At 53.1% G+C, this 13,101-nt stretch overlaps 2 protein-coding genes across 2 annotated transcripts; both read right to left on the bottom strand.

Annotated features, from left to right (window-relative positions):
• Positions 1-4,041: 4,041 nt before the first annotated feature.
• Positions 4,042-5,285, bottom strand: EV422DRAFT_610517 (uncharacterized protein; the record flags this gene model as incomplete). The annotated part of the gene is made up of 1 exon (XM_053073857.1): positions 4,042-5,285. Exon 1 carries the CDS (start codon positions 4,954-4,956, stop codon positions 4,042-4,044), a length of 915 nt encoding a protein of 304 aa, XP_052920876.1. The 5' UTR covers positions 4,957-5,285.
• Positions 5,286-5,583: 298 nt separating this feature from the next.
• Positions 5,584-13,101, bottom strand: EV422DRAFT_335500 (acetyl-CoA carboxylase). Its single transcript, XM_053066397.1, has 5 exons — positions 12,841-13,101; positions 12,354-12,712; positions 11,531-12,274; positions 7,682-11,459; positions 5,584-7,618 (listed from the first exon to the last, which is right to left on the bottom strand). The coding sequence occupies exons 1-5, from the start codon at positions 12,866-12,868 to the stop codon at positions 5,676-5,678; spliced, it is 6,852 nt and encodes a 2,283-aa protein (XP_052920877.1). The 5' UTR covers positions 12,869-13,101; the 3' UTR covers positions 5,584-5,675.

A 13,101-nucleotide genomic window follows, 5' to 3' on the forward strand; every position in this document is an offset into this window, starting at 1 on the left:
TGGATGGCCAAAAATAACCCATAACCGGGAACAGTCCTGTAACCCTAACCCTAACCCTAACCCTAACCCTAACCTAACCCTAACCCTAACCCTAACCCTAACCCTAACCCCCTAACCCCTAACCCTAACCCTAACCCTAACCCTAACCCTAACCCTAACCCTAACCCTAACCCTAACCCTACCCTAACCCTAACCCTAACCCTAACCCTAAACCCTAAGTCTCCAAGAGTGTGTTCTCCAGTTCCTCTGATATGTTTTCTCAAATTGTGCTAAGTCCCACTCCTGGGAACTTACGTGTGCCATAGCTCGTTAAATAGTCATTGAATCTCCCTGCTTCCACTTCCGTAACTATATTATCTTTTGAGTCCGCATACCTTTCCTTGGGTGTCCAAGGTGGTACGGATGACATAGGGCATGCAAATGGACATGCACTGCATGCTTTTTCCATGATTTGCTGGTTGACAAACACCCTGTCATATCCATGTATTGCAATGCAAAAAGGCATTTGCCATCCTCCACCAACAGGAGGAGCAATGGAAGAAAAGAAAGTATTTGGGCCTTAAAAGGATTTAAACATGGAGCAAATTGAGAGCAAACCAAAATGAGTCATTCGCCGCCAACTAGAGAACACCCCCATATTGCCTGGAAACAAAAAGTACCAGGAGTTGATGAATACTAGAGTAGATGAAGGTTCCTAGATGTTTTTGGGGATGTTTTCCGAGACATATTCCACTTTAAGCGAAATCCATCCACTCAGAGTTTCAGAAAATGCATTTTGGCAATATTTTCATAGTAAAAAATCGGAAAAACAGATTTTCCCGGGGCATTGAGTGGAAAACATGCCCCAAAATTTGAAGCACATTACAGTAAGATGCCCCTGAACATTGCTAGCAACTTTGTTTGACACTTTTTGGATGGCCAAAAATAACCCATAACCGGGAACAGTCCTGTAACCCTAACCCTAACCCTAACCCTAACCCTAACCCTAACCCTAACCCTAAAAAAAGTAAAAAAAAAGGATTAGTGGAAAAAAAAAAGTCGAAAAAAAAAAAGGCTAAGTGAAAAAAAAAAAAGTTGAAAAAAAAAAAGTTTGATGAAAAAAAAAAGTTGAAAAAAAAAGGATTAGTGGAAAAAAAAAAGTCCGAAAAAAAAAAGGATTAGTGAAAAAAAAAAGTCGCGAAAAAAAAGGAGTAGTGAAAACAAAAAAGGGGAAAAAAAAAGTTAGGAAAAAAGAAAGGTAGGGTTGCAGAAAAATTTGAAGAACAGCTCCAGGTTGCCTTTGGCCAGACTTTTATAAAAGGAGAGGGCTGTTCAGATTCCCTCCCTCCAAAAGCACGCACCACCACCACATTTCAGCACCTACGCCAATACCGACACCAATACCATCGCCAACACCAGGGCCAACACCATGCCTTTCACCGCATTCACCAACAACACCCTTTCGCCGTCGAGCCTTACCTCATCCATGTCGAACACCAGCCTTCAGGTCGAAATCTCCCAGACCTCATCCAGCATCGGCAGTTTGGATGTGGAGTTGTCCATTTCTGGTTCACACAGCTCCAACCCTCATCATCATAGTGATGAGGGGCGTGAGGACATCGAGTTGCCAACTTCTTGCTCAAGCTCTTCAGATGAGGAACACCATCGCTCTCCTGCCCTTCAGGATGAGCAGTTTGGGGTCTTCCGCAGTACTGGCTACTTTGATGTGGACTGGATGGCCTTTACGCTCCCTACCACAAAGCTGACCACCCTCTTTGGTGCCTTCACATTGGTTGAACTGTCTGGAGTGATGCAGCATATCAAGGACAGTGAAGCTTTCGCCGGTTGGATGCGGATCGCTAGCAGACCTTGTGTCATTAGCATTCCATTCAATCCAGAGTCAAAGGCAAGGATTCTTGAGTTACTTCACAATGAACATTCGATCATCGTGAGGGAAAGCACGGATCACTCACGATTGATTGCTGGGCGGCAAAATCTGTTGATGTCTGGGTTCCAGGACATCATTGGTGCTGTGTCACCCTCTGTACGCATTGTGCAGTATGGAATGAAGCAACGCATTCAGACTTTGCCAGCCTACTCCTTTGACCAGGAAGTGAGCAACCATCCCGATGCTGCACTCAACACATGGGACATTGGTCAGACATTCAACACTCGTGGTGTCATTCCTTTGGTTCGCTACAATGGACGTGGAGTTGGCGCCACCTTTCCCATGCTCACCATCCTTGGTGAGGGATTTGGGTCCACCCGCTTTGACATTGCGGGCCACGCCAATGTTCGGGTTACTTGCTACCCAAAGCTTGTTCATGCGCTCAAAGCCTACTCTTCGACTTTGTCTTCGCGAATGCCCCAGACCAAGTCCAGCCTTGGTGATCGCAGTGAGACACTGAGAGGTTTACGTCAATGGCTCAACGGTCACCCGCTCCACATTACTGGCATGCGAGTTGAAGTGCGAGTTCAGTGCGCCAGGTTGGAATCAGCGGAACAGATGGTTTTGAATCTCCATTTGGACCAGATCGAGACCATTTTCCAGCACATGGGCGCAAACTCCTTGAAGCTTGTGCCGGTGGAAGAGTACTACAGTCTCATCAATGGCATCATGGCCGCTGCCACCAGAGTTCTATTCAGGGGAGATCGCAATAGACAGACTACTGTGACAGACTGTCAGCGCTTCCGAGATGTTCTCAACTCTTTTGGTTTCAACCCCGGATGGTTCAAAGGCATTGCACCCGTCATTGATCCTGCTCGTGCTTGGTGGGGTCATGGGGATGGGGAAGTGCCTGATGCTGCTCCCATTGGCAATATCCGTGAACTCTTCCATCAGCATCGTGATCAGCTTCAATGTCCCAACTGTGGAGGCTCAGCTTTTCATAACATTGGCGGTCAGCATCGTTTCCGTCTCCGCTGCGCCAGGTACCCTGAGTGCCGTACGACTTTTGGACAGAACCAAGTCCGTGACATGCTTGCGGAAGTCCTTTAGTACTGTTGACTGTCGTTGATAACTTTACACCAAAACCCTTTTCTGAATGTGCGCTTTTCCAATGTACTCTGAATCAATAAATGCAATACTACTTTCCACCATTTTAAATGTTCCATGACAGAGACAGTTTGGCTGAATTTAATAAGTGATCTGGGAAATCTCTAACCCCAACCCTCTCACTCTGCGTACCCTGCAAGCAGGCCCAGGTCACGTGCCCTAACCTGCATGGACAAACTGTAGAACACTGCTTTAACCGGAAAATGTTCAACAGTTTTGGTAAATATCATACCGCAAGGGTCCTACAAACAGTCTACGATGCACAGCGGAATTCACAAAATGTTTACTGGAGAACACGGCCAAACCCCTTTGCCTGCACATACGTACTTGTGTCTTTTGTTAGGAGGTCTTGGGGGTCACGACTTGAGAATTGAAAAGGGGCCCTGTTCTTCAGCCAAAAGCAAGGTTACACAAGATTTGCTACCACATCCGCTATGCAAACCATAGGCTACAATCAACTTTCATTAAGTGCCCAACACTGGATAGTCAGCCAGATGTTGAGATATCACCACATTTTCCAATTTTTTACCCCCCGTCGCGTGAAAATTTCGTTTTTCTAAGTTTCTGAAGCCGTTTCCGCACGGATTGCCAATCCGAGAGTACTTCAATTAGAGAATATGATATGGGGCCAACTTTTTAATTAGGACGCCAACTCCGGATCGGCACTAAAAAAATCCCAATTTTCACAAGTCCCATAACGTATATATAACATATATGTCCCCTTTATATGAACCCCCCCCCCCCCCTATTGGCACCCCTGCCCCCACCCCGTACCCGCACCACCACCCATAAGACCCATCACTTGCCCTTGCACACCTAGTCCCCCCCGACTTGCCTAGGTGCGTAACACCCCCCGCCACCACACCCCTCAGAGTCAAGAATTCGAACTGTAGAACACACCCAAAAGCCAAAAAACTCGAAAATTTCTAAGTCCCTAGGGTTCCAGGCAACCCAATCATAAAACCCAACCCAGGGGGTCTTGTAACCCTAACCCTAACCCTAAGTGTTCAACCGGTAGTCCCTTGCATTGCCTCCTGTTCGACTTTGACCTCCCAGAGGGCAGCCTTCTGCTCGTCAGTTATCACGGTTCGCTTGCGTTGTCTTCCGCTTTCCGAATCCGCCTCCGCATCCGCATCAACGGCCTCTACGTTCCTCTTCTTGCCGGACCGCCCGACATCTTTCGCATAGTATTTCACCTGCGTCCGCACGTCATGTGCCATCCGGTTGGAAATCGCCCTCCGCGCCAACGGGTCGTCAAACAAACCCTCTTTTTGCGCAAACTCAATGTAAAGCTTGCGCAGGAGATCACAGTTGATGGCCTTCCCTGTCGCTTTGTGCATCGCGGTGCTCAAAAAGCGACTAGACCACGCCGAATGTGCTGTGTAGGTGAACGTCTCCGGTTCTTCCAAGGGCCCGAACACGTACTGTCGATCATGCTTTTTGCCGTACGCGATTAAGATATCCAGAATTTTGCCCGTCTCTTCTGACACTTGCATACAGTACAGTACAGTACGTTGCGTTCCATACTTCGTGGCCGTCTTGTACTCGTCGAGGATGATTGTCCGCATCTCGCTCTCGTAGTAGTTTCGACCGTCGGCTGCAAACACATCCAGTCGACGGGGTTCATGGTCAAAAACCGCTATACGCAACGCCGCGACGGTCATCAGCCTCTGGATTTCACTGAAAGCCATCTCAGTGTCGTCAGCGCGGGGTGCCGGTTGAGCCTCCAACCATGCTCCGACCCGCTCTTTGAATTCCCACCACTCCAAGTAGTTCTCCATCTCCGCTTCCGTGTACATCTGCTTGCTCGCCGCCACATCCAACATCTCACAACACAGGTCATGTTGCGCTTGGATCAGTTGTAAGGTCTTTGTCACGTCCGTCACTTGTAATCGATCTCGGCGCTCCTCATTGCCTTCCATCTCCAGCGCATCGATTCACTTCGCGTACGCGTTCAAATAAATCTTTGCGGTGTTCGCCTTCCATACACCATCAGCACCCCTTCCTTGACTCATGATGTGGTTGACCGTCGCAGCCCCATTGCGGACGCCCCCGACGCCAACACCACGAATATGTTGAGTTCCAAAAATGTGAACACCACCCGTATCGTCGCCACCCGCATCGTCGCCAACCGCATCGTCGCCACCGTCGGCCTCATCCAAGGCCCAATCATCCAGCACGAGTGCAAACTTCCAATGGTTTCCTTGTTATTCATACCCAAGAATGAAAGCTGCCTATGAGCGCTGCCCAATTTCCTTTTTTTTGCGGGCTGCATCGGTTATTCTGGCCGCTGGTTGAAAACTGAAGCGAAATCCTAACTCTGGAAGACTGTCAGCTCGACTCCAGAGTCGAAAGCGTTTCAAAAGTCCCGAAATCCAGAAGTTCACAAAGGGTTCATGTGAAAACAGATCGATGGCAAATGTACAATATATGACATGGAGACTCAGACGACTATGAAGAAGTTCGCATGCTGTCTACTACTCAGTTCAAATCCGGCAGGACCGAGTTAGAAATGGGGAATGAATGATACAGAATTCGTCCAAGCGAGCCAAAGAGGGGAAAGGTGAAATGTGGCAAAACAAAAATGGGGTTCTAGCGCAAACGCTGTACGATAGTGAAGTGTGAATCTAAACGCAATGTTCTACATCGACGCCGAGCGTAAAGAGTCGAGCACGCGCTGGCGATGCTTGGCATCAAGTCCCTGGACAGCCTTGAGGATACCCTCCACAGCAACATCAATGTCACTCGCGGCGATATCCTGCACGGCACGGGTGCGCGCCCCGATCCTGACCTTGTCGACGCGTTCATCGACGCTCTCGCGGCGAATACCGAGCCAGCGCACAACGGAAAGGTCGGCGCCGGGGTAGTCGTTGGCCTGCTGGTGCTGGTGTTGGTGGTCTTGGTCCTCCATCTCGTCGTCGTCAAAGACGGCGCGGACCTTGTGCACGTCGTCGGCGAACCATTGCTGGAGAAGATATTTGCAGTCCGCGCGGGTGAGGGTTGAGTCGGCTTCCTGCAGGTTGCGGATCACAGTCTCCTCGCTGATGCGGCGCAGGAGGCGCCAATAGAAAAACTTCCGCGACTCTGCCCATCCGACGATGCGGTGGACGACGTCCTTGGCGAGCATACGGCCGGGCCTGTCGTGAAGGTCGGCGAATTCAACAGCGACTTGGTGGTACACGGGCAGGAGGTCCTTCTCCCGACGTTCAACGGCGGCTTGAAGATGTGCCTTGGCGTCAGGGGTCGCTTCTGCAAGCTGGCGCTTCAGAGCCCGGTACTCAGGGTCGAGGCGCTCCATGGCAGCAATCATCTGCGGGCGACGGAACTTGATCTCGACGATACCCTGGGGTTCCAGGACACCACCGCGGGACTGCTCCTCGGCGTACATCTCCATCATGTCGGGGTTGATGGTAGGGTCAACGACGACCCAGGCTCCACCGCGGAGTTCACCGATGACGTAGACGAATACCGGCTGCTTGTAGGCCCTCAGCGCATCGACGATACCAGCACCGTACTTGAGCACTTCCTTGTACATGTCGGATTGACCGCCAGAGAATCCACGCCAGTTCGCAAAGATGAACAGAGGAAGTTGTTCGCCCTTGTTGAAGTCGTTGATGGCTTGCGCGGTCTTGTATGACGAGTTGGGGTACCACACTCCACCAGCTTCGGAGATAGTTTGCTCCTGGGACGTTTCGTTGGCTGCGTCGGCGGGGATGACGGTGTCTGTGGAACGGGTTTCCACGGAAATGACACCAACGGGGATGCCTCCGAGACGAGCACGCCCAACTACGACTCCCTTGGCCCAACCGGCAAGTGTCTCGGCGAATGTGCCACGGTCGAAGAATCCAGCAGCGAAGTCGCCGTCCTTGTCTTCACCGCCTGCGAGTAAGACGCGGGGATCGTATGGCGCCTTGGTGATCTCCGTTTCAACCTCCCGGTCAATGGGATCGGTGGTGGGGAGAACAGGGAGCGGTGCGTTGCGATGCTTGGGAACGAACGAAAGCCAGTTGATGATTTCTTGGACTCCGTTCATATCGTCCTTTGCAACGAGGTGAGAAACACCGTTGCGGTGCATGATCTGCGTGCCACCGAGTTGCAAGTTGGAAGTGTAGACCTCGCGACCGAGCACCTTGTTGAGCGCTGCAGCACCGGTGAGGATGATGGGTGTATATTCGACTTGAATGGCACGCTGGCCGAGTCGGACGAGGTAGGCACCGATACCGACACTGCGACATGTGACGAGGGTGACGGTGAAGATCTCCTCGTAGGCCAAGCTGGTCTCGCCGGCAATCATTCCGGATCCTTGAAGGTTCTCCACGCCAAGACCGTGCTCGCGTCCGATCACATCGACGATCTTGTAGCGCTTTTCGCCGTCCTCACCGGTAACAAGCTCGCAGTGGACTGACGGGTTTTCTGGCTGGTCAAGAACAAGCTTCTTGTGCTCTGCCTCGGTGAGGTAGAGGTAGTCGAAGCCCTTGGCGGGGTTGCTGGGGTCCAGCCATGCGACGTTGAAGTGGTTGATCACCTCGTCCGCAAGACCGATGCGAGCGCCGGAGTTTGCGGAAATGTAGATGCGCGGGATACCTGATGGAAGTCTGTTAATCCCGTGCTATGGGGAACTCTGTTCAGGTGTTCCCAAAATCTCACCTTGCTTCCTGGCGTACTCTGAAGCCTTGAAGAACACCAGGTCCTCTTGTGGTCCGAAAGATCCAATGTTGAATGTGATATCATTTGCAACCACCACAATGTGGCGACCTTCAGGGTACTCAGGCGTGAACAGCTCCAAATCCCAAGCTACCATTCCGCAGTCGTTTTCTCCAGGCTCGCGCACAAGCTCAATCAGGTTTCCGTCCTTTCCAACGACCAGCTCGGTAACATTCATCACCACAGCGGGAACACGGGAAGCACTACCATTCTCCTTGTTGTGCGCAACCCACTTCTTTTCAACAGCACGGCGGAAGAGTTCGGGGAAGTCGTAGATGTAGGTGGTACCCATCAAGTGGGCCTTGTAGCGCTTGGGTTGAATGGACGCGCGGGTGGGGTAGGGAGCGCTTACGGGGACTTGGTGTAATGGGCCGGGTGGGGAAGAGAGGGACTGGAACTTCTGCACACCAGTACCGTCGCGGTGCTCTTGGTACACGTCGTTACGGGTGACATAGCCGGTGACGGAAGACATCACGTAGCGGAAAGCCCTTGGTGTGTTCTGCGTGGCGGCAGCCGATGTTGGGGAAACGCGTCCGACGCCGTGGTTGCTACCGTTGAGCGAAGGCGCGGCGGTGATGGGCTTCCTGAGGAGGAAACGGACTTCCGCTGTGGTGACACGTAGCTTCCACAGACGTTGACCATGACGCTCAACAAAGTCTCTCAAACTGCTCTCGACCACCTCGGTGTCGATCTCGAAGGTGGGGACGAAGTTAACGAAGATGTGGTTACCGTCGGTGTTGGGGAACTGAGCACCGACAATCTCCAACGCGTCCATGATGTCGGTGAGAATACGAGTACCCTCGCTGAGCAGGAACTCGTGAGTGCGGGTTTGATCGGTTGGTGCTTGACCAGGGTACACCATGGCGCGAACGAAGAAGCGGTGGTCAGCAGGGTTCTTCTTGCCGACTCCGTGGTACACGTGGATGCGACGGTTGTCGATGAAGCAAGGCTTGACCTCATAGTTGGCAAGGCGTTGCAGCTCCAGCTGGTAGGCCATTGCGGGCTCGATGTGGCGGATGAGAACGTCCTCAACGAAGTCTAATTCCTCCTTGTAAGTGAAGTAGTGGGGGTATTTGCCCTTGCGGAGAAGCATGAACGTAACTCGCCGAATGGCCTTGGCACGGAGAAGAGGGCGAATGGAAGCAACGATGCTCTTGAATTTGGCTTGAGCGGCGTCGGTATCGGCAAGCTCGTTTTGGACGTCCAGGACAGCGATGTTCACCACGTTGCGCGCGGCACGGTGCTGGCTTCCACGGTTCAACCCGTTGACTGCGGGCTTGACGGCTTCACCGTACTGTTCAATGAAGCTTGCGAAACGCTCTTCGACGTCCGCCAACGAAGTGAAAGCGCAAAGAACTCCTTTCCGCGCTCCCTTGAGGTCACCGGACGCACCGCTCGCTGGTGCTGTTTGAAGGCTGCTCAGCGACGTAGACGATCCCGCACGCGAGTAGGTACGGCTTTTGCTGTCCGAACCGCTGGTGGTTGTGACGGGGCGGAGAGTGAACTCCCACTCGAAGACGATCGGCTCAGTTTCGATATGGTGCTTGACCGACGTGATTGAGTACGCTTGGTAGGTGTGCAGCACGTAGGTGTAGAGAGCAGCGGCGCGGAGGCTGACATCGGAATGGTAGAAGAACTGCGGGAGGATATCCAGGATGGTGTGGTTGGCAGTGACCAGCTTCGACAAGTACATGTTGTCGAAGCTTGGCTGCCTCAACACAGGAGCGGCATCGTCTTCACAAGCGTTGCCGGCCTTGACGGCAGAGAGCAGGATGTCCTGCATGTCGTTGAACCTCTCCTCGTAACTGGGCATCTGGTACCACATCAGCAATTCGCGGGCCTTCAGGGAGACCTTAGCGGTAGCGCGGCTGGTGAAAGCGGTCATCTCGGTGATGATTGGGACGTAAACCTGTTTCCCTTCGTCAGTGATGTCGCTTCGGAGATGGTCGAGAACTACGAGCGCGAGGTCGTTCCTGTTCTTCTGCTTGGAGAAGGCGAGAGCCACCGCGACGACGTTGCCGAGAGCATTCTTGTGCTGGTCCCTCAACTCAAGGAGCACGTCATCCTGTCGTTTCGAATCGAACAACTCTTGGATGTGTATGTAACGCGTGAGCAGGCTGGCAAGCACTGCCCGCTCGTGGTACTTGATGCCTTGAGCGTAGCGGTCCAGAACCTGTTGGACCGGAACGATGGTGGCGGTGAATGCGGTGTGATCGTCTTTGTTCATGCTGAGGCTGGCCTGCGAGATGAGCTGTTGGAATATTTCCGGACGGAAGGGCTCGCCCTGGGTCCTGAAACGCTCAATCTCGGCTTGCATCGCGGCACCGAGCTTGGGCGGCACGCGACCGGCAAGAGCGGAGAGGACCTGGGAGAGCTCGCAGAGTGGCACCTCGGGCTCGCGCAACTGTTCGACGAGGTGGCGAACGACGGCACCGATGTCGCCGTGGAACTCGTAACCGTCAAGGATCCCGTCGACTGTTTGCTTGGCTTGTTCGTATCTCTGGTGAGGCTTGTCTCCGACCACTCGGGGGGCGCCGACTTTGGGGAACTCGCCCTCAAAGACCGTTGCGCGCCTGACCTTGCTTGGATCATCGAGGGTAAGGGACCCAATGACTTCACCCGCGGAAAGCACGCTTCCGGCCGGAAGGACAAACTCGACCAATCCGCTTTCGCTGGCGAGCAGAGGCATGTACATCTTCATGACCTCAATTTCCGCGAAAGCGTCGCCGGCGTTCAGGTGGGAGCCCTCTTCGACGAGGTACCGTACGAGCTTGCCAGGAGACGGCGAGCGAAGCTTCGTAGGGTCGTTCTCCTTCTCCAAGATGACGGCCTTGCTGTCGAGTTCCAAATGGGTGGCGTGGCCTTCGTCCTTGGCATACACCAAGTGCTTCTGACCTCCGAGAAGAACCATCACGCCACCGTCAGCGAGCTTCTTGGCGACAACGTCGACGTGGGAGCCATTGGCGGTCAGTCTGTAAGACTCGGCGCCTGTGACAGTGACTGCAATCTTGTACTGAACGTTGTGCAGGATGAAGTCGACTTGGTGCTTTGTCTCAAGAAGAGAGCGGGATGGGGTCTGACCCTTCTCAAGGGCGCGGCAGAACTCTCCGATGTTGTGCTGGAACCAGGTTTGAGCTTTAGCGACAGCACCACAGATGGCGGTAAGAATAGAGTCGGGCTTCTCGGTGTCCATCTTCTGAGCGATCAAAACATCGAGCCACCCGGTTGTGAACTTGTTGTCAACGTAGGTCTCCGTCTCGAGCAGCTTGATGAGGTACTCGACGGTCGTACGGAAGTCACCACGAATGGAGAGCTCCTTGAGCGCCATGACAAGGTTCTTTCGACAGTCTTGACGAGTCTCGCCGTAAGAGAAGACGTGACCGAACTGGGAATCCGCGTATTCGTGGACACCTCCGGAGGCGTTCACGGAGAAGTAACCCCAGACGTTGCTGTTACTGCGGAAGTTGAGCTCGACAACCTTTCCACTGTTGGGCTTGAAACCGGCATCCGGGTTCTCAGCGGTGATACGAGCGGCGATGACGTGTCCTTTGGGGGAAGGCTTGCGTTGCTTCTCATAGGAATCCGGGTTGCTGAAATCGAAATCAATCTCGGAGCGACCGGTCGGGGTGAGTCCGTAGAGGGTTCTGATGTCCCTGATGTTGCTGAGGGGAATGCCCATAGCCACTTGAAGCTGGGCAGCGGGTATATTGACTCCAGAGACCTATCAGACGATACCCCTATGAGCGTCAGACCACAAGACAAGTGCACAAAAGCAGATCATTGCCACATTACCATCTCAGTAGTCGGGTGCTCGACTTGCAGACGGGGGTTGAGTTCCAAAAAGTAGTACTCGCCAGTGCTTGGCTCGTACAGATATTCGACAGTACCGGCGCTGACGTAGCCGACCAACTTGGCGAGACGAACAGCCGCGTTCTCCATCTTGCTCAGAATTTCAGGAGGGGCGATGGTAATAGGAGCTTCTTCCAGAATCTTTTGGTGACGACGCTGAACGGAACAGTCACGACCGAACAGAGCAATGGCATTGCCGTAGCCGTCGGCGAGAAGCTGAACCTCCAAGTGCCTTGCATTGCGGACGACACGCATGATGAAGATAGGGGATCCGGGGACTTCACGCTGAACCTGAACGAAGGCTTGTGCGAACTGAGATGGCTCGTCGACGAGACGGATACCCTTACCACCTCCACCTTCAGAGGCTTTGATCATGACCGGGTAGCCGATGCGTTCGGCGTGCGACAGACCGACGTTGACATCGTTGGTGGTGGCTTTCAGGTAGATCTCGTCGGGAACGTACACGTGGCCTTCGCTGTCCTTCGCAACGTCGTCGATGCCAGTGCCACTCCAGGCGACACAAGGCACGTCGGCAGATTGGGCGACAATCGTAGAGGCGATCTTATCACCGAGCGCTCGCATAGCAGATGGCGGAGGACCGACGAATACAACGGGTGGTGACAACGCGGCAAGCTTCTCGGCTAATACGGGGTTCTCGGACGCGAAACCCCATCCGACCCAAACAGCCTAGAAGTGCGACATGGTGGTGAGGAACTGACGTCCGACCAATGCTGGAAGGCTGCGGCAACAATGATTTGACACTTACGTGCACGCCCGTACGCTCTGCGATATCGACAATCAAGTCGACATTGGCGTAGTTGTGGTTAGCGGTTCCACCGGGGACTTCCACATACTGATCTGCCATTCTGACGAACTCGGCATTGACCGTCAAATCCTCCGGCGTGCACATCGCCGTAAACTGAATTGCACGCTCGTCTCCAAATGTCTCGTACGCCCATTTGTGAATCGATCGGATGGCCTTAACGGCGGCCATACCGTTGTTGGCGATCAACACCTTCGTGATGGGAGTGTTACCATTGTTGCGAATGACGAAATCGTGGACTGCGTTGGTTCGAGTGCTTTCCGAATGTTGAGCGGGAGGTGTCGTGGGGGATGGCGCCTCCACTGCAAGATGTGATGAAAACATTTCCCCAGTCAGTTTGGTGTAGAGCAAGATTCGCAAATGAATCTAATCCATCCCAGCAGCCCGGAATAACCCCGACAACAGCGACGCCCGCGAAGAGATGCCATACCTTCATGCTCTGAGAATGTGTGTGGCATATTGCCAGGACTCGTGTGGGTTGAACGATGGGACGATACTTCCTCGCTGAATTGATCACCAAATGAAAGTTCCGTGGGAATCTGGGCTGTTGTGACAATATATTCGAGGCGAGGAGGCGGCCAAGATACTGCTGAACTTTGATCGACGCTTGCGTCCTGAGACTCAGAGGCGGCAGTGGTATTGTGAAATCCGAGCGGTTGACCTATATGGGTGGCAGGCTTTGGGGGGTTAT

The sequence above is a fragment of the Fimicolochytrium jonesii genome (assembly GCF_025526975.1).
Source record: "Fimicolochytrium jonesii strain JEL569 chromosome Unknown EV422scaffold_43, whole genome shotgun sequence".
Lineage (NCBI taxonomy): Eukaryota > Fungi > Chytridiomycota > Chytridiomycetes > Spizellomycetales > Powellomycetaceae > Fimicolochytrium > Fimicolochytrium jonesii.